The 19,873-nt window shown below is 36.0% G+C and overlaps 1 protein-coding gene across 2 annotated transcripts; it reads left to right on the plus strand.

Annotated features, from left to right (window-relative positions):
* Window positions 1-313: 313 nt before the first annotated feature.
* Window positions 314-19,534, plus strand: LOC114270074 (autophagy-related protein 18h). 2 transcript variants are annotated; one of them, XM_082915084.1, is made up of 10 exons: window positions 314-765; window positions 4,077-4,140; window positions 5,571-6,023; window positions 6,449-6,892; window positions 7,466-7,705; window positions 7,802-8,599; window positions 8,680-8,825; window positions 17,468-17,598; window positions 17,733-18,296; window positions 19,122-19,534. In XM_082915084.1, the coding sequence occupies exons 3-10, from the start codon at window positions 5,733-5,735 to the stop codon at window positions 19,124-19,126; spliced, it is 2,619 nt and encodes an 872-aa protein (XP_082771210.1). In that variant the 5' UTR covers window positions 314-765; window positions 4,077-4,140; window positions 5,571-5,732; the 3' UTR covers window positions 19,127-19,534. The 2 variants fall into 2 exon arrangements, with proteins under 2 accessions (XP_082771210.1, XP_082771209.1); XM_082915083.1 differs by lacking the exon at window positions 4,077-4,140.
* The last annotated feature ends 339 nt before the right edge of the window (window positions 19,535-19,873 follow it).

The raw sequence follows: 19,873 nt of genomic DNA on the forward strand, positions 1-19,873 counted from the left end.
TCCTATTTTTTTATTATTCAAACATAATGTTAGGTTGAAGGTGCAGGTAAAAAGATGATATGTATTATTACGACTTGTTTTAATAGTCAAAAAATCACGATAAAAAATTCAATTTTATCTCTATTTTTCTGTATATTTTATCGTAAAAAGTAAGAAAATCAAGTAAAACAACCAATTCCAAAACAGATCAAAACATTTTATTATGCTCATTATGCAATTCCAAAAAGTATTTGGTGGAGCAAAATGAAATTATAAAAAAATTGGAGGGGGGTTTTTGAAATTCAACAAAAGTTGCTTACAGCGCAAAATTAACATGCAAAAAATTCCCCAACAGAGAGGTAGAGAGAGAGAGAGAGAAACCGTCTGAGCCAAGGTCAAACCCAACACCACGAAAAACACCGACAGACACCATTTTCTCGCCGGCGACTTCTTGATCCTGCTGTGTGTGTCAGATTCCGGCGGTCTCGATTTTTAAATGCTCTATCTGATCGTCAGTTTCCGGCAACGGTCGGCGGCGGCGGAGGCGGAGGGAGGAGGAGACGGCGGCGGAACAGTTATCATTGCCGGTAAGTCCCCGGTGAGCGGTGAAACTTGAAGAAGTGTTTGATTATGAAGAAAACACAAGAAAGCAACAAGACGAAGCACACCTTCATCCCCAATTCTGTGAGGTTTCTTTCCTCTTGTTTGAAGACTGTCTCTTCCAACGTTCGCTCCGCCGGAGCTTCCGTCGCCGGCTCTATTTCCAGCGACCACCACAAACACCAGGTTTTGCTCGATTTCATCGAAATAATTAAATATTGATTTTTTTTTTTATAAAAATTTTAAATTTGATGTTATCATTGTTTGATTGCGTGGTTTTAGTTGATAGTAGTTGAGTTCGGATTTTGATTTGGATAGTTGAGATTGTAGGTTGTTTGTGGAGTTAATTTTGCCACGTATTCGAAATTGTGTTTGCTTGCTTAGAAAATTATTTTTGGGAAGTATTTTGATTTGCTAGAGAAGGTAGTATTGATTTTTTTTTTTTGGTTTCTAGGAAACTTAAAAAATTAATTCAAGTAAGTCAATTAGTTGGATTTGTATTTGTTAGCAAAATTTCCTTTCTTTCTTTTTCAAGTGGTGATTCAGCTTTATCTAGACATTTCCTAGTAACCAAACAGGCCAGGCCTATTGGTTGAGTGAGAGGGTTTCTTTCTTTTCTGAGCAAAGATTGGGTTTCTCAAAGTTACCAATAGCAATTTTGTCTTAATTATTCTCAAATTAGAGAGTGGATCATTTTTTGTCCAGCAATTATGTCTCCAATAGCAACCAGACGGGTCTTTGATTGTGTTTATTTTGTTTTATTTTTTGGTTTTTTAAAGGCTGTGTTTGGTTGGAGGGTTTGATGTTGTTTGGTTATAATGGAAAACACAAAGAAAAAGAAAGTGAGAAGGAAATGCAATGTCATTTTTTGTCTTTTGGGTTTACTTAGGCACTCTTCTTTCTCCAATTCCCAACTCAACCAAACATAGCTTGGAATTCGAATCCTTTCAATTCTTTCTCCTTTTCATTCTATTTCCCTTTCCCTTTCCCTTTCCATTTTCCTTATCAAATCTTCCAACCAAACACAGCCTAATAGTGTTGTTTCTGGATGTTGTTTGGGATTGGTTTATTTATGCTAAGGAAGGAATCAGTGAACTTCTTATTGGTGAATATCAAAAATATTTAAAATGAAGAAAATACGACATATCTTTGGCCATTTGTTGATGTGTTTTGTGGTGTCTGTTGGTGGTTTTTCACTTAGGAAGATACTATTAGTAAGAACTTTGTGACACCATAATGCATGACTTTTTATAATGTTAAACTTGCGGATGCCTTTTTTTTTTTTTCCCTTGATAATTATGGACATAGTCTCTGCGCATGCAAGGGGGTAAGGCCACACCCATCTGACTGTTCCTAGATCCGGCAATGAGGGGAGTCTGGTGCATTGGGCTGCCCTTTCTTGGTAATTAATATTTGTCCATTGGTTGATACTATAATTAGTGATTCGATTTGAAGCACATTTAGTAACAAGTACTTATAATTATTAGCTCATGTGCTGATAAACATCTCTTAAAGTTTGTGAATGAGTACTTGGAGATAAACTTCTGTCCAACAAACAATGTGTTGGTTGTTGAGCATGTGCCATATTCATAACCTTCTTGTGCCATCTTAGAAGCGCACTTCTCACATTTCAGGGTGTGCTTCTAACATAAAGACAAGCATCATATACTCTTTCTATCTTATCCTACTTATAAAAGGTACATAAAACTTATATATATGAATAATGTGTGTGTACAATCCTGCTGTCATAGGCAATTGATAGTTGTATCAAACTGGTATTTGCAAGTGGAAAACTATGTGCAAGACATTTTAGGGCTGTCGGAAGTAGATGTCCTTCCCTTACAGAAATTAAGCATTATGAATTCACATCTGTCATGCATGTACTAGTTTTGAGAATATGTACTGTCATGATAACATCTTTGCCAGGTCACTGTAGAATTTCATCTTGGGGGATGAAGCAATGAACTGAGGTTTAAGTGCTTGTTGTCTGACAATAAGTTTTAGGTTATATTGGAGCTTGACTTCCTTGATTTTGTGATGTGTAATGCTTGAGTTGGTTGGAGTAGAATAATTAAGATTTATTCAGTTATGTTTTTAGCTGAATATTGAAGGTTGTTTGATGATGGGGATCGAAAAGGCATCGGATTACCAATAAACTAAACGAAAATTAAAATCCTATAAAGCGTAATTTCGTTTATAGGTATTGTAATTTTAATATAAGTAGAAATTACGCTTTATAGGATTTTAATTTTCGTTTCGTTTATTGGTAATCCAATGCCTTTGTGATCCCCGTCAGTTAAGCTATAACACTACTATAATACTATCTATATTTTTTGGTGCACTAAGGGTGAATGAAAAGTAAATGACAGTGACACGAGGATGTTGAAATGGGTTTGTGGTCATACATGAAAAGACAAGAATAAGAAGTTTAGTTAGTAATAATGCACTTGTGAGTAACTTTTCTTTTCTTTTCTTTTCTTTTCTTGTTTTTAGATGTGGTAACTTGGCACAATGGCAAGTGCTATGAGCCCCCAACCTTGTGGATGTGAGTTTGAGTCACAGGAACTATGAAGCATGGGTATGTTGACAAACATGCTGTGCTCGTACCTGATACTTTCTGACATATGGTATTTCATATGGTACTTCTGCATATGTACCGAGTGCTCAAAACACATACCCAAATTTTTGTCTTCTTAATTTTTGGCGTATCGAGACGTACCTAGTATATACTTAAGCCATACCGTACTTCAGTCGAAATAATATATTTTTTCTATTATAGAGATAAAATTCATTTCACTAGGCTTCTTTTTTATTTTAAGTTTTAGGCTTAGCATGATTTTAAAATTAAGTTATGGTTTGTAAGTTGTTTAATATAATAACATTTAATTTTAGTTTATACCTTTATTTTTGGCATTACAGGGGTGACCATTGGTTCAATGGTTAAGACTTGGCCTAATAACCTTAAGGTTATGGGTTCAAGTCTTGGGACCATCACTTTGTGCATTATGCCAAAGGTTAGATGTGTATTCAATATTTCCTCTCCCAAACACACATTAATGTGTATTAATTGGACGTTGTTTTTTTTTTACCTTTATTTTTGGTATTAAATGTTAATTGTAGGTTGAATCTTAACAAATTAAACCATTTAATCAATTTTTTTATTACTTCAAATTAAAAATAAATATTTTTTTACAAATGTACCAAGCCGTATCTGTACTTTTACTCTTCGTTTTTTGGATTTTACCTTATCGATGTACCCGTATCATACCAGTACCAATACTCCTACCCGTATCCGTGCTTCATAGCATAGGAATAAGCCAATTCACAAAAAGTGGAGGTAAGATTGCTTACCTATTATCTCTCCCGGGCCCTGCTATAAGCAGGATCCTTGTGCAATGGCTACGATCTTTTAAAATATTTGAGGAAATCTGGGTGGTATCTATCGAAGACAAGATGAGCCCAAGTTGTCTAATTTGGTATGGGAATGTGCATTACAGATATCAATTACAACACAGGCAAGAAGGGGCGGATTGATTCAAGTTCAAGCGCAAAAAGCCAAAGGTACGCTAAGAGGAACATAGGTTGATATTGGAAGAGAAACATGATTGTATAGGTTTGAATGGAAGATACATATATATGGAGCTGCTTGGAGGACTGGATGGGATTAAAGTTTTGTTAAGTACTTTTTTAACAGGAAAGGCATTAACTAGGTTTGTACCAACCTCGTCTGGATATATACGAGAGTCATACCATTAGTGAGTGAGTTATAACTTATAAGTTACATGATGGGTCAAATTAATACTTTCTGAGTTAGATGAAAGGCATATTTGTATGAACATTGTTCCCACAAGAATCTTCTCAGAATGTGTAAGAAGAATAAAATATTATTGACACTATTAAATAACATGTGGATAAAGATCTTACTAAAAAATATGGATAAAAATGTATAATTACAATAATTTTGGTCAGCTCATTAGGTAAATATATTTTCTAAACACTGATTTGATTAGTACGAATAATTTAGTTGGTCATGGATTAGTGGGAAGACAACCTAAAATAACTTGGAACAAATTATAGAGGAGATTTCTGTCTGATGCCTCAGTAGATTTTAAAATTTTGAGGTGTTCATTTGTTGAATACATACAACTAGAGGGAATTCATAAGCTATGCCAGTGCAACATTGAAAGAGAGAAAATATCATGAGCAGTTGCAGGAAGTTTCTCCAAATTTGATGTGAAAGAGTTTTTGGTAGGATCAGATTCTTTATCTTATCCATTTAACTTCTCCCTCCCGACCAATCAATTATCCAATTTCTAACTTCTTTGTTTCTACGACATAATAGGAGTATTAATTCATAATCTTAGGTGATTGCAAATTCCATAGAAAGCCCTTTTAAGAAGCAACAATCCAAAATTATTTAGTTGAAATGATTTGTTTTTTGAAGGAGTACTGAAAATTGACAAGGCTTCAAAGTTGAAACATTGAAAAGAGAGAAAATATTGTGATTTGCAGGAAGTTTCTCCCAAATATGTAGTGAGAGTTTTTGTGGAATCAGATTTGTTTATCTTATCCAACTGCTCCTTCCTTACTAATCAGTTAACTAGTTTCTAACTTGTTTATTTCTACAATAAAATAGGAGTTTTAATTCATATTTTTAGGTGATTGCAAAATCCATAGAAAAACCTTTTAATAATCAACTATCCAAAATTATTTAAAATAATTTGTTTTTTAGGGAATACTGAAATTGACCAGGCTTCAAAATGGGGGAAGACCAAATTAGTGTTCTCCCTTTATAATAGCGTGAGTGATATACACAGTTGAATTGATTTTTTTTCCCCTTCCATATTATGCACGGATAGCTTTTATGATGTTTTTGACATTTCCCTTTTCCTTTTGCATGCTGCTGTTATGTGCTTTAATTTTCTTGTTTTTTGCCTACGCGCTGACATCATTCACATGAACATGTTCTGAATTCTCTTTTGACCAAACAGGTTTTATGGGCTTCCTTTGACAAACTAGAAATTAGCCCATCTGTCGTCAGGCACGTTCTCTTACTTGGTTACTCCAATGGCTTTCAAGTCCTTGATGTAGAAGATGCTTCTAATTTCAGTGAATTGGTTTCGAAGCGTGATGATCCAGTCACATTTTTACAAATGCAGCCCATCCCTGCTAAGTCCGAGGGTCGGGAAGGATTTAGAACATCACATCCCTTGCTTTTGGTTGTTGCAAGTGATGAAACAGGAAGCTTATCTCCCATGCAAAATGGGAGAGATGTCAGAGATGGTTATATTGAACCTCAATCGGGGAGCCTTCTCAACTCTCCAACAGCTGTTCGGTTTTATTCATTAAGGTCTCACAACTATGTTCATGTTCTGAGATTCCGGTCAACTGTGTATATGGTTAGATGCAGTCCACGAACAGTGGTTGTGGGTCTTGCTGCACAAGTAAGCATCTCTTTATGTTAAATTATTTTGTTGGACATAACTGTTTTGGTTGCAATTTGAGTAGCATATGTTGAATTCCATCTTCAGAAGATGTTTCCTGCCAATAGCAATGACCATGATGTGGATAAACTTTATCCACGTTGGAGACACTAGTTAATAATTTACTTTGGAAATATCCTCAGCAAAACTGAACAGAGTGAATTATTATTTTTATTACTGTCTGTTGAGTTTTTAAGGGATTGCTTGCTAAGTTCCTCTAATGGCCAGAGGAATAAGATAGGGTGCTGTGACGACTGCTGCTAGTAAAAAAAAATGTTCACTTAAGGCTGTTTTGTCTAAAAACTTGATTACGTAATATTGAAGAAGTTTACTTGTGGTTCTGAAGAGTTTGAAATTAACTAATATCTTTAATGTTTTGCTGGCAGATATACTGCTTTGACGCTCTTACTCTTGAGAGTAAATTCAGTGTCCTTACTTATCCTGTTCCTCAGTTGGGGGGTCCGGGAATGGTTGGAATTAATATTGGCTATGGCCCAATGGCTGTGGGCACCAGATGGTTAGCATATGCATCCAACAACCCATTGTCATCAAACACAGGACGTCTAAGTCCCCAAAACCTTAGCCCGTCTCCAGGTGTAAGCCCTTCTACCTCGCCTGGCAATGGAAGTCTGGTGGCTCGGTATGCAATGGAATCAAGTAAGCAGTTAGCTGCTGGTTTAATGAATCTGGGAGACAGGGGCTACAAAACTTTAACTAAATATTACAATGATCTTCATCCTGATGGTTCTAGCTCTCCCGTGTCATCAAATTTGGCCTGGAAAGTTGGCAGGGCTGCAGCACAATCAAATGAAACTGACATTGCTGGAACGGTTAGTCTACACAGTTTAACAACAATTTCATGGAAAATTGATATTTGCGGCACTTCATGTCTATGAAGGATGAGGAAACCCAGACTTCGATTTCTATGATAAGTGAAATGATGTTAATTTTTATTTATTTTTTTGTTCTTCATAGTTGTATAACAATTGTTGTTATTTTTTATGAAAAAATTATTTTGAAATCCACGATTTGGTCATGAGGTTTTCTGTTCAGTTCCTGCTTTCGTCACAAGTAAAAAATTGAAAAAGAAAAAGAAAAAGCAAAAAATGTGAGGGTTTTCTCTTGCAATGATTTTTCTTTTATTTTGGTTGTATCTTTTCTTGTTGATGCATAAGACACAAATGCACCAGTCCCTAATTTGTTACTTAAACCCTACACCACCTCTCCTTTTGTGGGTGCCTGGGTGGTTGGTAATACCGCTCATGCTTACAGCTGGTGGTAATACTCTCATTTCCAAAAATACCAGAGCAATTTGATGTTTTAACTGATGCGGTTAATGCTTTTGCTGATAATCAGAATAAATAAAGTGAGCATAACTTGATATTTATTGTTGTTTATTGCAGGTTGTTATAAGAGATTTTATGTCTAAAGCAGTTGTGTCGCAATTTAGGGCTCATACTAGTCCTATATCGGCTCTATGTTTCGACCCAAGTGGGACCCTTCTGGTTACTGCCTCTGTACATGGGCACAATATAAATATCTTCCGGATCATGCCATCACAAAATGGATCAGGAACTCAAAGCTATGATTGGAGTTCTTCTCATGTGCACCTTTACAAGCTCCATCGTGGCATGACTTCAGCTGTATATTCTTTATCTTATGATGCTTACGGCTATTTTTATGGATATTCATGGCTTTTTATTGACACAAATTTTCACTATGCTGTTTTTATGTAACAGGTGATTCAAGACATTTGTTTTAGTCAATACAGCCAGTGGGTAGCTATTGTTTCATCCAGGGGAACTTGCCATATTTTTGTTCTATCACCTTTTGGTGGTGAGACTGGTCTTCAAATACAGAACTCTCATGTTGATGGCCCTAGCCTTGTACCTATCCTATCCCATCCGTGGTGGTCTTCTTCATCTCTTATGATAAGTCAACTGTCTTTTCATTCACCTCCACAACCTGCAACTCTTTCCGTGGTTAGCAGGATAAGACTTGGTAATTCTGGATGGCTAAATACAGTCAGCAATGCTGCATCTTCTGCAGCAGGAAAGATTTCTGTGCCATCTGGTGTTGTCGCCGCCATTTTTCACAGGTCTGTGCATTCCCATATGCAACCTGCTCTTTCAAATGGCAACACTTTAGAGCACCTATTGGTTTATGCTCCTTCTGGTAACGTAATTCAATATGAACTTCTGCCTTCAATGGGGGGAGAACATGGTGACTCTGCTTCAAGAGCTGGGACAGGTTCGTTGGTGCAGATGCAAGAGGAAGAGTTACGTGTGAAATCTGAACCTGTTCAATGGTGGGATGTCTGCCGAAGAGTAGATTGGCTTGAAAGAGAGGAATGCATTAATGGGATTGCTCCTTGTGGACAAAAAGCTGCAGCAATGGTCATGGATACTCTTGACTACGAAGATAATGATACTGGGGAAAAAGATTTGGTAAAGCCACATGAACATTCTCATTGGTATCTCTCTAATGCAGAGGTGCAGATACGGTCTGGGAGGATACCAATTTGGCAAAAGTCCAAGGTATTTTCTTAGTTTAATTATGAGTTGCTTCTCTATGACTGTTCCTAAGTACGCTTATGATCTTTTCTCCTATATGCTAGATACATTTCTTCAGGATGAGTCTTCTTGGGGATGACGAGATTGAGATTGAAAAGATTCCTGTTCACGAGGTTGAGATAAAGCGGAAGGATTTGCTGCCTGTTTTTGAACGTTTCCACAGGATTCAGTCAGACTGGAGTGATGACAGGTAATTTCAGTTATCTGTGTGCATGTTCGTGTTACTTGTCAATGATATTTCTGAGATAATTTTCCAGTCACTAATAGTTGGATTAAAGATTCCTGAATAGGCATTCAAATGAATCAACTATATTAGAAAAACCCATCTTCGGCCGAAGCATGGGATTCTACATTTTCCTAGCAACTCTCTTTTATTCATTCAACTTCTTGTAACTAATATCTTTCAGACCTTCCAACTTCCAAAGCAATAGCTAGGGTGGGGAGCGAGGGCACATAGAAGAGTCTAATTTAAATCCTTTTGACTCAAGTATCTCTTTCTAGATTTCTAATGTAACGGTAATTACTCCCCTAGTTTTATCCACTAGAACAATATCATCTATGAACGACATATACAATGAGTGGGACATTATCCTAAATGTGTTGAGTTATTTCATCAATGACTTAGGCAAATAAGTAAGAACTCAAAGCTAATCTTTGGTGCAATCTTATAATGATTAAAAATTTACTAGTTGTAATCCAAGTGTAGTCATAGTCACATCATACATGTCTTTTATTACATTAATATATTCCTTTGTCACACTTTGTCTCTAACACTAACCATATTATATGTTTTGGCCTCTAAGCACCCTATCGTAATTTTAAAATAAATAAATTTATAAAGATCCCGTCTATGCTCTTTGTACTTCTCTATTAATATTCTTACTTCTTAGTGTATCACTTCCATAGTTGATCTACTTTTCGTAAATCCAACTGATTCTTTGACATTGTTATTGCAATTCTTAAACAATGCTCAATCACTCACTCCAACAATTTAATTGTATTACTTATCAACTTAATACCTCTATAGTTGTTGCAATTTTGGATATCTCATTTATTTTTATTTATAGTTAATAAGAACTAAAATATTTCTTCTCCACTCGTCATGCATTTGCCTTGTGTACACAGATTGGATACAAAGCTTACTAAGCAATTTTTTGAAACCTGAACCATGGAGTAAACTAGAAAAGAGACCGGGTCAATTGTCATTAGTTCAACCATTAGGTCAACTGGAATCAAATTGTGATTTCATAAATATATTAAAATTATAAAAAACAATTTCTAAAAAATTAAATTTTCTTAAAAGAAAAACCAATGCAGGTCTCAACTTATGCTCTCAATCAAATTTAATATCTCATTTCTATTGAAATAAGAAAAATCCTAATTTTGGTATATATGTAAAAATTGTATTGAAATATGCAAACAGTGTTTGGAAATATATAAAAGTGTTTGGGAATATATGAAATGTGTATTGGAATTCTTACTTCTTTTTTTTTTTGTTTTTTGTTTTTTTGGTGTGGCATTATATGATTCTTAACAAACTGCCCCCTTTAAATTAATTAATTAATTGTAATTAATTTTAATTTTTTATACATTAGTTCCAAGTAAAAACTAGCTTCTATGTACATTAAATGATTAGTAGTTGCTTGCCAAAATATAAAAAACGGCAGTGGTTACAGTGGCTGCCTCTTGTACAGTTGGTTATGTGTTTGAAACTTTCACCCAACAATGTTTTGGACAGACTACAGTTGAGCTCTCTCAAACTGGCTGGCTGCTGTGAATCGTGGTTGGTTTGAATGGTTTCACAAAATATCTGGTTTCCAATTTGAAACAGTTTTTGTGGGTTGTTCAGATCGGAACCAATTTTCTTTCCTGGTTCAGTTTGAATGTGTTTACATTCCTTGTTCACCACACTCCACACTCCACACTCAATCAATGATCATGCGAAGATATAAATGAAAAGATAAAAATTTCATTTGTACCTTGACTCCTATGGTTTTTTGGGTCAGATATTGGGATTCATGTTAAAGGGTTTTTTGGCGGATCTATCTTGGGTTTGGTTGTGTTTGGCTTTTCTTTCTTGAAGTGTAGTAAATCTTCATCTTTCCACGCCCCTATATTTCCATTCCCTTCTATCTTTTTAAATATTTCATTACAAATAAAGGTAGAAATTCATATGGCATGACGCTACTTGTTTAGTGAAGCAGTAGTAAATGTTTGATATTCTTAATTTCGGGGAAATCATGAAAAAAAAAAACCTAGGATTTGAGGCTTATAACAAAATAAACCCTGAGTTTTTAATTTTGTCAATTTTAATCCTAAACTTTTGATTTGTTTCCAATCTAAACCATTTGTCTATTTCCATGAAAATTGATCAAAAAATGAGTATTTTAGTCATTAAACTCAATGAAAAGTATATTTTAGACATTTTATGCATACGTACATTAACTTTAATGACTAAAATACTATTTTTCTGTTGATTTTACTTAACGAAAATAGGTGAATGGCTTAAATTGAAAAAAAATCGAAAGATTAGGGTTTAAATTAACAAAATTAAAAACTCGGGATTTATTTTGTTACAAGGCTCAAACCTTGGGATTTTTTTTTATAAATGTCCCATTAATTTATTATGGAAAATTGTTAAATGAAAACATTTAGAAAACATAAAAGGAGATGAGGATGATAGCATTAATGGAACCAGAGTGTATAGGTTTTATCATTGACTAAGGAAGTTTGAGATGGAATTTTCACTGAAGAAGATGAAATCAACACCAGACTGTATCAATATTGAGGGTTATGGAAAATCGTTAAATGAAAACATTTAGAAAACATAAAAGGAGATGAAGATGATAGCATTAATGGAACTAGAGTATGTAGGTTTTATCATGGACTAGGGAAGTTTGAGATGGAATTTTCACTGAAGAAGATGAAATCAAGACCAAACTATATCATTATTGAGGCTTGGACATGCTTATGTAAGGAGGGGATGTTTTGGTTAACAAAATTCTTTAATAATTTTCTAATGACCAGGGAACGCCTGACGAATAAAGAAGATATTGAAAGTTGCAATAACTGTAGTGATATTGAGTTAATGGATCATCTAATTTATGCCCATTAATAGGGGTGTAAGAAAAACCGATGAAACCGAACCAACCAATCAAAATCGACTGAAATTTTAGTTTTCGGTCTGTTTTTCATAACATACAATTTGTTTCAGTTTTGAAATTTTTTATACCAATGTAAACCAAACCGACTAAATATTATATATAAGTACTTTTATATTTTAATTCTTTAAGCATTATAAGATTAGTGATTAATATAATACACTTTTGTGATAAAAACTAGAGATAAACATTTATAGATGAACTTTCATACATTTTCTTTATTTATTTTCAATGCGAAATTCTTCAAACTTTTATAAACCCTTAAAACCTCATGTAAATCCCTCTTCTATATCAAACCGACAAAACTGATGAAACTGAACCATAGCATACGGTCTGTATCGGTTCCTTAAACATCAAAACCAAAAGATTCGGTTCGGTGCTAAACTTACCCTCAACACCAACTAAGCCAAACCGTTTACACCCTTACCCAGTAAATCAACTATAGAAGTAATATATATTTACTAAAAAGAGTAATAAAAAAGCATAGAGAGAAAAGGAAGGACCTACATATGATTTTTATAGATTTAGAAAAATCTTATAATAGGATTTCTAGAAATATAATATGGCTGTTGGAGAAAAATAGTGTGACCAATGGGTATATTGATGCAATAAAATACATGTATGATGGAGTTGCGACTATGTGGGTGTTTGGGAAGTGGGTTTTTATGTAAGTTTTTTAAGTTGTAGGATATTATTGGAGAAATTTTTTTGTGTTTGGGAAGATAGTTGGGTTTTTTTGTGGTTGGATGTAATGTTTGTAAGAGAAAAAGTGAAACGTTTATGGGATTGGATGTGATATTTTATTTGGATGTATTTTTTTTGGTTTTGCAAAAAGTTTATCTTTTAGTGGAAAAAATAAAAAAAAATCGCAAACCCAAGTTCCCAAACACCACCTATAATTAGGTCTAGTGAAATTCCTATCACTGTAAGGTTGCATCAAGGGTCATATTTGAGTCCGTATATATTTGCTTAGTCATGGATGGATTAACTAAACATATTCATGATGACATTGTTTTAATGGATGAAACGAAGCAAGGAATTAACATTAAACTAGAAATAAGGAGATAGTCAAAAAGAGTTTAAAATTAGTAAAAATAAAACTGAATATGTAGAATGTTATTTTTGTGACCGTATAAGTAGAAATAATGGAGAAGTGAATATTGAAAACCAAGAGATAACAAATAGTGAATATTTTCTTACCTATGTTTGATTATGAATAAAGATGGTTAGTTTGGAAATGATGTGTCTATAGAATCAAAATAAGTCGGCTCGAATGGAGAAGTGCATTTGACATTTTAATTTCATCAACGAATACCAGAAAAATTCAAAGAAAATTTTTATAGATAAGGTCAGTGATGCTTTATGGAACATTATGTTGGCCAATAGTGCTTGTTAGAATTTACCATAAACCTACCACCACTACCACCTCACCTACTCCACTAAACACCACTACCACCTCCACTTCACCTACTCTGCACCTACTCCCAAACACACTCCTATATAATAGTAATCCTTGTAATTGAAAAAAAATATCAATCAATAATATACATCAATTTTTTCTTACATGGTATCAGAGCAAGGTTAAGAACCTAATATTTTCGTTCCACCGGCGGGCGGCAATCTCGCCTTGGCCGCCCGCCGGACAAACCCAACACAGACCAGCCACACATAGACACCATTCTCTCTTCTCTCTAACACAAACCCAGCAGCTCACACACACACCCATCACCTCTCCCTCTCGACATACACACACATATGCATGGCAGTTCTCTCTACCAGAAAACACACAGACAGCGTCACTCACCTTGACTGCTTCATGTTCTTCTTAGGCCGAACCTTCCACCAACAGAAACTTCACCTGAATCTGGCTGTGGTCTGCCAGGATCACCACCACCACCAAGTTGTGGCTGTGCTCACTGCGTTGTGCCTTCTTCGCTGTCTGCAGATGGCTTCATCCACTGTCAACCATGGCTCAAAAAAAAAAAAAACCCCATCGAAGCCAATTTTCCCACGAGGATCTCATTAACAGCGTCGAATATGAGCTTCCGGTGAAACTTTTCCTTGTCATTCTTCATAAGAACAACATTTTCAAATGTTAGATTCTTCTTTTTGTCTAGTGCTTGCTTTGGTTTGTTCCAAAACCAAGAATAACTCGGGGTTGATTGGGTGGCCAGATGGGTGGAGCTGAAAGGTTGTCGTGCTTGAGTTGTGGTCCTTCTCTCTCTCTTTTTGTCCCCCCACCATAATTGTTTCCACCACCCACCTTTCTTCTTATTTTCTTTTTATATATATATATATATTGTTTTTATTCCCCCAACTCACCAACCCCATTTTACTTTTCTTCTTTTGCTTTTTTTATTTTTTCTTTTCCTCTATTTTACACCACCCACTTTCCCCAATTTTATATAAACTTTTCTATTATTTCCCTTCCTTTAAAACCAACCTTTATTTTTTTATTATAACAGCCATTCGCTACTTCCTCTGTACATCTGCTACTTCTGGATACAAAAAAAAAAAAAAAAAAAAAAAAACCCGACGGGAATTGCCTCTTCCCCATTAATACATTTTTACTATTATTATTCTTTCCAAAAAAAAACAAAACACCACACACTTTCCAAATTTGCACAACAGCCCATCCTTTTATTCATATCAGGGGATCAACCCCGATCACACTTTTACATCAAAAAAAAAAAAAAAAAAAAAAAAAAAAAACAACAACAACAACAACAACAACCACCTCATCCACAGTGGGATTTTCCCTTCTCTACTCTGCCGCCGGTTTCTTCTTCTTGCCTCCGTCCTGGGCGGCCCTTGACAGTGTTGTATCTGTGCTTCCTAATCCACCAAGCACATTCACTCCCCCCTGCTCCTCCACTGCAGCATATGGCGGACCTCCAAATCGAAACATCACGGTAGCCTTCCGCTTCAGCTCCTTGTTTTCCGCCTTCAGCACACTTATCTCTGCTCGCGCATCCTTATACATGCGCTGGAGCAGAGCTAGTTGGCCGTTTAAATGCTGCACCTCATTTGCCCTACTCTGCAGCCGGTTCAACAAGTTTGTAACCGCAGTCATGGTTTTCACACATGACTTCAATGTATACTGATTGGCTTCCACATCCGACTGCACTGCCATTCTTTGCTCCACCGACCGCATCGGAAAGTTCAACGGAGCAAACTCCGGGGCGCTTGGTTGAGGTTCCACTGCCACCGCACCAGTTATCTCTCTTGTTGACTCGTTGAGGTCGGGAAAGAGGGTGAGCAGACCGCGGGAAGACGAAGCCATTTTCTGGGTTACAAAGTGTTCCAAAGTTTCTCTCTCCGAAGAGGCAGAGTTTTTTTCAGAGACGGGTTGGTTTCAGCGATTTCAGACTGGTATGCACAGCCTCCGCCTCACCCTTGGTTTAAATAGCCAGGGCCGATCCGCGCATCGCGCGCCACTTGCCGACAGACGACAACACGGGCGCGCAAGCCAAGGCGCTCACGTGCCTCGCCAACATGTCCGGCACATCTTTTTATGACATGGGCGCGCCTTTTGATGGCCCGTCTTTTGATGGCACGCCTTTTGATGGCACGCCTTTTTATGGATTGGGCACGCCTTTTTATGGCACGCCTTTTAAAAAAATTGGGCACACCTTTTGAGGGTGCGACTTTTTAAGGGTCCGACAAGACTCTGTAAACTGTCCCGACATTGATTCCGGTTAGCTCCTTCATGGGTCCGACAAGACTCTGTAAACTGTCCCGACATTGATTCCGGTTAGCTCCTTTATGGGTCCGACAAGACTCTGTAAACTGTCCCGACATTGATTCCGGTTAGTTTCTACAAGGGTCCAGCAAGACTCCGTAAACTGTCACAACATTGTCTGCTACAACGGTCCGACATGACCCCATAAACTGTCTTCTACATCGGTCTGACACCGCCATCCAGTGTCCTCTACAATGTTATGACACCCCCATACAGTGTCCTCTACAACGTTATGACACCACCTTTCAGTGTCTTCACCAACGGTCTGACACGACCATACAGTGTCTCCTATCCTTTTTTATTTTTATGTATTTTCTTGTTTTGTTCCTCTCTTCAAACTCAAGTTGGTTAGTTTCTATCCTCCTTGAGTTTGCGGGGGGCTGTTAGAATTTACCATAAACCTACCACCACTACCACCTCACCTACTCCACTAAACACCACTACCACCTCCACTTCACCTACTCTCCACCTACTCTCAAACACACTCCTATATAATAGTAATCCTTGTAATTGAAAAAAAAATATCAATCAATAATATACATCAATTTTTTCTTACAGTGCTTTACATTCATAAAATGTGTGTAGCTTAGAGGTGAATGCTTAGATGGATGTGTTATAAGACCAGGGAATATACAAATGAGTTGTAGGAGTGGCATCTACTAAAGATAAGTTGAAAGAGAACATGCTAAGAGGGTTTGGTCATGTACATCAAAGACTTCTAGATGCAACAATAAGGTAGAGTAATATGATCACCATAATGACAGAGCAGAATGGTGAAAAAAAGGATTCATGTAGTTGACCTCACTTGATTGGGATACAAGAATTAGTTTGGTTTGGTTATTTGATATGGAATCAGTGGCCATTCTATTGTTTATAGTAGCATTAAAGATGAATCCATTTTATATTTCAAGTAATTTCATGAATTTATGTAGCAGACTCAGTTTCATCTTTATGATATATATTGGAACCATGTAGTTTTAGATTTTTACCATCATTAGTAATTTAGTAATACTCTTCATTGCTTCATTCTGGGAGATGGATCTGTACCTTAAATGCTGTAGAAAGAGAACAGAACCAGTCATCTAAGCGAAGAGACGAATTTATAATGCACAATATCTTTTGACCATTTTCTAGACATAGGACCTTGTTTGGTGGTAGTTGGCTGCCTTCCCAAATGGGGATTTCAAGTGGTCTCTTTTCCCACTACTGTTTTATAGTTTATGACCACAGCGTACTTTAAAACTTGGGATTTGGTTCAAGTACATAAACATGGGGGAAATAATTATTTCAGTTTTTTCCTTTCCATTTGTTTCAGCAGAAGATTTTTGAGGGAAGATGTGACCTGAAGAATGAGTACTTTAGATTAAAATGAGATCATCTTCTCCCACTACTGTTTTATAGTTTATGACCACAGCCTACATGAATACCAAGGATTAGGTTCAAGTACATAAATGTGGGGAAAATAATTATTTTTATTTCTTTTCCTTTCCATTTGTTGCAGCAGAAGATGTTTGACCTGAAAAATGAGTTCTTTATGTCTAAATGAGATTGTCTTCCCAAGTAGTGGAAAGATGTGATGATATTCTTTAAGCTTTATGCTGGAACTTCCATGTGGGTTTATGAATGTTCAAGGGAGAAGATTTCTCAGAAGCTCTTCTGAAACTATATATATTTTTTTGGAACATTTACATGTGAAAACTTCACAACCTTTTTGGTTTGCTTATATCAGTGATTGACATAGTTTGTGGCATTTGAGTAAACCATGGTGCCTAGAGGGTTCTTTCTGTGGTCATATGATGTTTCATGAACAAAAGGATTCTCTTATTAACATGATTTTAGAGCCACTCATGGAATTTTTCAATGGTTTGCTGGTTAATTTATGACTAATGTTTGTTATGTGTTAAGATGTTCCTTTGATGTTTTCTTCAGGGGCCTGGTTGGGGGGAAATATTCGACTTTATCTTCTACTTCTCATGGTGGTAAAGAGAAGTTTTCAGAGGATGCTGTGATTTCCCATACTAAGCTAGTGTCACCTGGCTCACTTGAAAATCTGGATGTTGGTAAGATAATTTATTTATTTATTTTATTATTTATTTTTTGTTTCTGAAGTTCACCTTTCTTATTACGTGATTATGTTAAAACTTGGTACTAATATTAAGTCATTAACTCGTAATACCATTGGCATTTTCATCAGGGTCATCAAAAACACCTGCAGCTATAAATGATTTAGATCAAACTGATAGTTTGAGGTCTTATCCTCACATTGTCCTAACTGCAAATGAGAGTGATGGGGTTAAAGGACATAATGCCATGTTATTGTCTCCTCCACTGTACAAAAGGTCCTTCAAACAAGCTGATATATCAACTTCTCGCATTTCTTCTGTTGAAGAAAGTCGTGTCATAAATACTTCTTTACCAAAAGCTGGTGCACCTTCTGGAGGAACTACAGCCGCTGAGGTTCCGTCTTCAAGTAGTGTTGTAACCAGTGAAGCTTCAAACTCAAGCTCCAACCGTTCCGATTTGAGTATGAATATTCTTGACGAGGGGACAGTGCATGATGATATGCATGACCCACTAGATTTTGGGCAATATTTTGAAGAGGAATACTGTAAAGCATCAATTCAAGATGAATGCCCCGAATTAACAGAAGTTGTTACTGATGTTGACAGCAGTAATAGTCCTTGCGACAAGGAGAAATCTGAGGAAGATGGGGACGATGATGATATGCTTGGAGGTGTATTTGTCTTCTCTGAAGAAGGTAGGAAAGTCTGAAAGAAATTACTAGTTTCGTTTTCTCAATCTGATTATTTTATGATCGTTACTATGGTTCTTGGTTCTTTGTGAACTTGATATTTTTTGGATTATTTTTCTTAGATGTGTGCCATGCACATGACTTAACACAAAACTAGTCTTCTGTTTAGAATCTTTTGATCACTGGGCTCAAAAGATCTCTAGACATATAAAATAAACATGGGGTATGCGAGGGTGCCCCAACTGATTTTGGGTTGAAATAAGTTCCCAAGTCCCAACACTATCACAAACCACGTGCATTGGTAAATGCAGAGGGGATCAAATGATTCAAACCTATATATGTCTGAGCCACTTAGCCAACTAAAGAATCCTTACCAGTTAATCTGACAAAACATTATAATTGTAATTATTATTTCTTGTTTATTTAAGTTTTTTTTTTTTTTTTTTTTGGAATATTTGCTAAACTAAACCCTGGATTGGGTGAATGGATGTGGGTAAAGGTCTTGTGGGTTGCAAGAGTTTTGTAAAATCTTTTTGAGGACCTTTTGATTATCTGAGTGGAATATTTGCTAAACTAAACTCTCGTAATACTGATACTAAAAATTAATATATTGTTAGGAAATCTCTCTCTTTCAACTATTCATTGACATGAAAACTGTTTTCTGCTTTTCTTAAAACTTTTAGTTTCATGTGTTGTAAAATATTTTTTATGTTCTTTCACGTGTTTGGCATGGCCTTCTTGTGAATTGCACAGCTTCATTGAGTTCAAGCTCTACCTATAGTACGATTTATGTCCCAATTGAACAGTGCGTTTGGATTTTGTATTTTGCAGGTTGATTTGCCGATGCCCTTTTCCCATATGCTAGCCTCTTACCACCTTCCCTCATTTTTTTTTCTTGAAATGTCGTTGACAAGGGGGTGACCGGGGGTCAGCTTCATGGACCGGGGTGATCATCGTACTTGTCAGCCAGTGAAGGCTATTGCTGTCTCAAAATCCAATTGCTACTGACTAATTGCTAGAAGATTTTAAGCACATATTCTTTGTCTGATCCAAGTGTTGCTGAGGCGAAAACCCTAGCTTTATTCCTTTTAATTCTCATATGTACATGGTGTATATTAAAATTCATGATACAAATTATTTGTGTGGGACAGATTCTATCTGTGCTGTGTAACAATATTGTTCTTTAAAGAAAAAAAAAAGAAAATAAAGAGGAAAAATGAAAAATAGCTCATTCTGCTGTTTAATGCATTCTTTTAATCCCAACCTAGTTTCTGGAGCATGAAAATTTGTTTACACCCTTTAGGCTATTTTTGGATTTTGTTTTAAAAATTTTCAACATTTACACAAAAAGTTAGGTAGAGGGAAAATGGCTCATGCTCTTGCTAAATCTGCCTTGATTCAACGCAGTTGATGTCTTCTGAATTTTTGGATATTAATTTCTCTGCTCTGCAAAAATGAATGTTGTTTCACGTTAATTCATGGCGAATGATGTGCTGAAAAGTTTGGCAGATTTTGCGAATGGCATAAAATTACAAGATGCTGTACTTGATTACACATGTAAATGGGTGGTGGCAATGGTGGTG

The sequence above is a fragment of the Camellia sinensis genome, chromosome 2 (genome assembly GCF_055761805.1).
Source record: "Camellia sinensis isolate YWXY chromosome 2, ASM5576180v1, whole genome shotgun sequence".
NCBI classification, from domain to species: Eukaryota; Viridiplantae; Streptophyta; class Magnoliopsida; order Ericales; family Theaceae; genus Camellia; species Camellia sinensis.

What these genes read in the sequence shown, in the direction of transcription:
- LOC114270074 (XM_082915083.1), top strand. Translation starts at nt 610, where the DNA reads ATGAAGAAAACACAAGAAAGCAACAAGACGAAGCACACCTTCATCCCC. An exon ending in ATCGTGGCATGACTTCAGCT is followed by an intron (nt 7,706 to 7,801) that starts GTATATTCTTTA and finishes TTTATGTAACAG; the next exon opens with GTGATTCAAGACATTTGTTT. An exon ending in TCAGACTGGAGTGATGACAG is followed by an intron (nt 8,826 to 17,467) that starts GTAATTTCAGTT and finishes TGTTTTCTTCAG; the next exon opens with GGGCCTGGTTGGGGGGAAAT.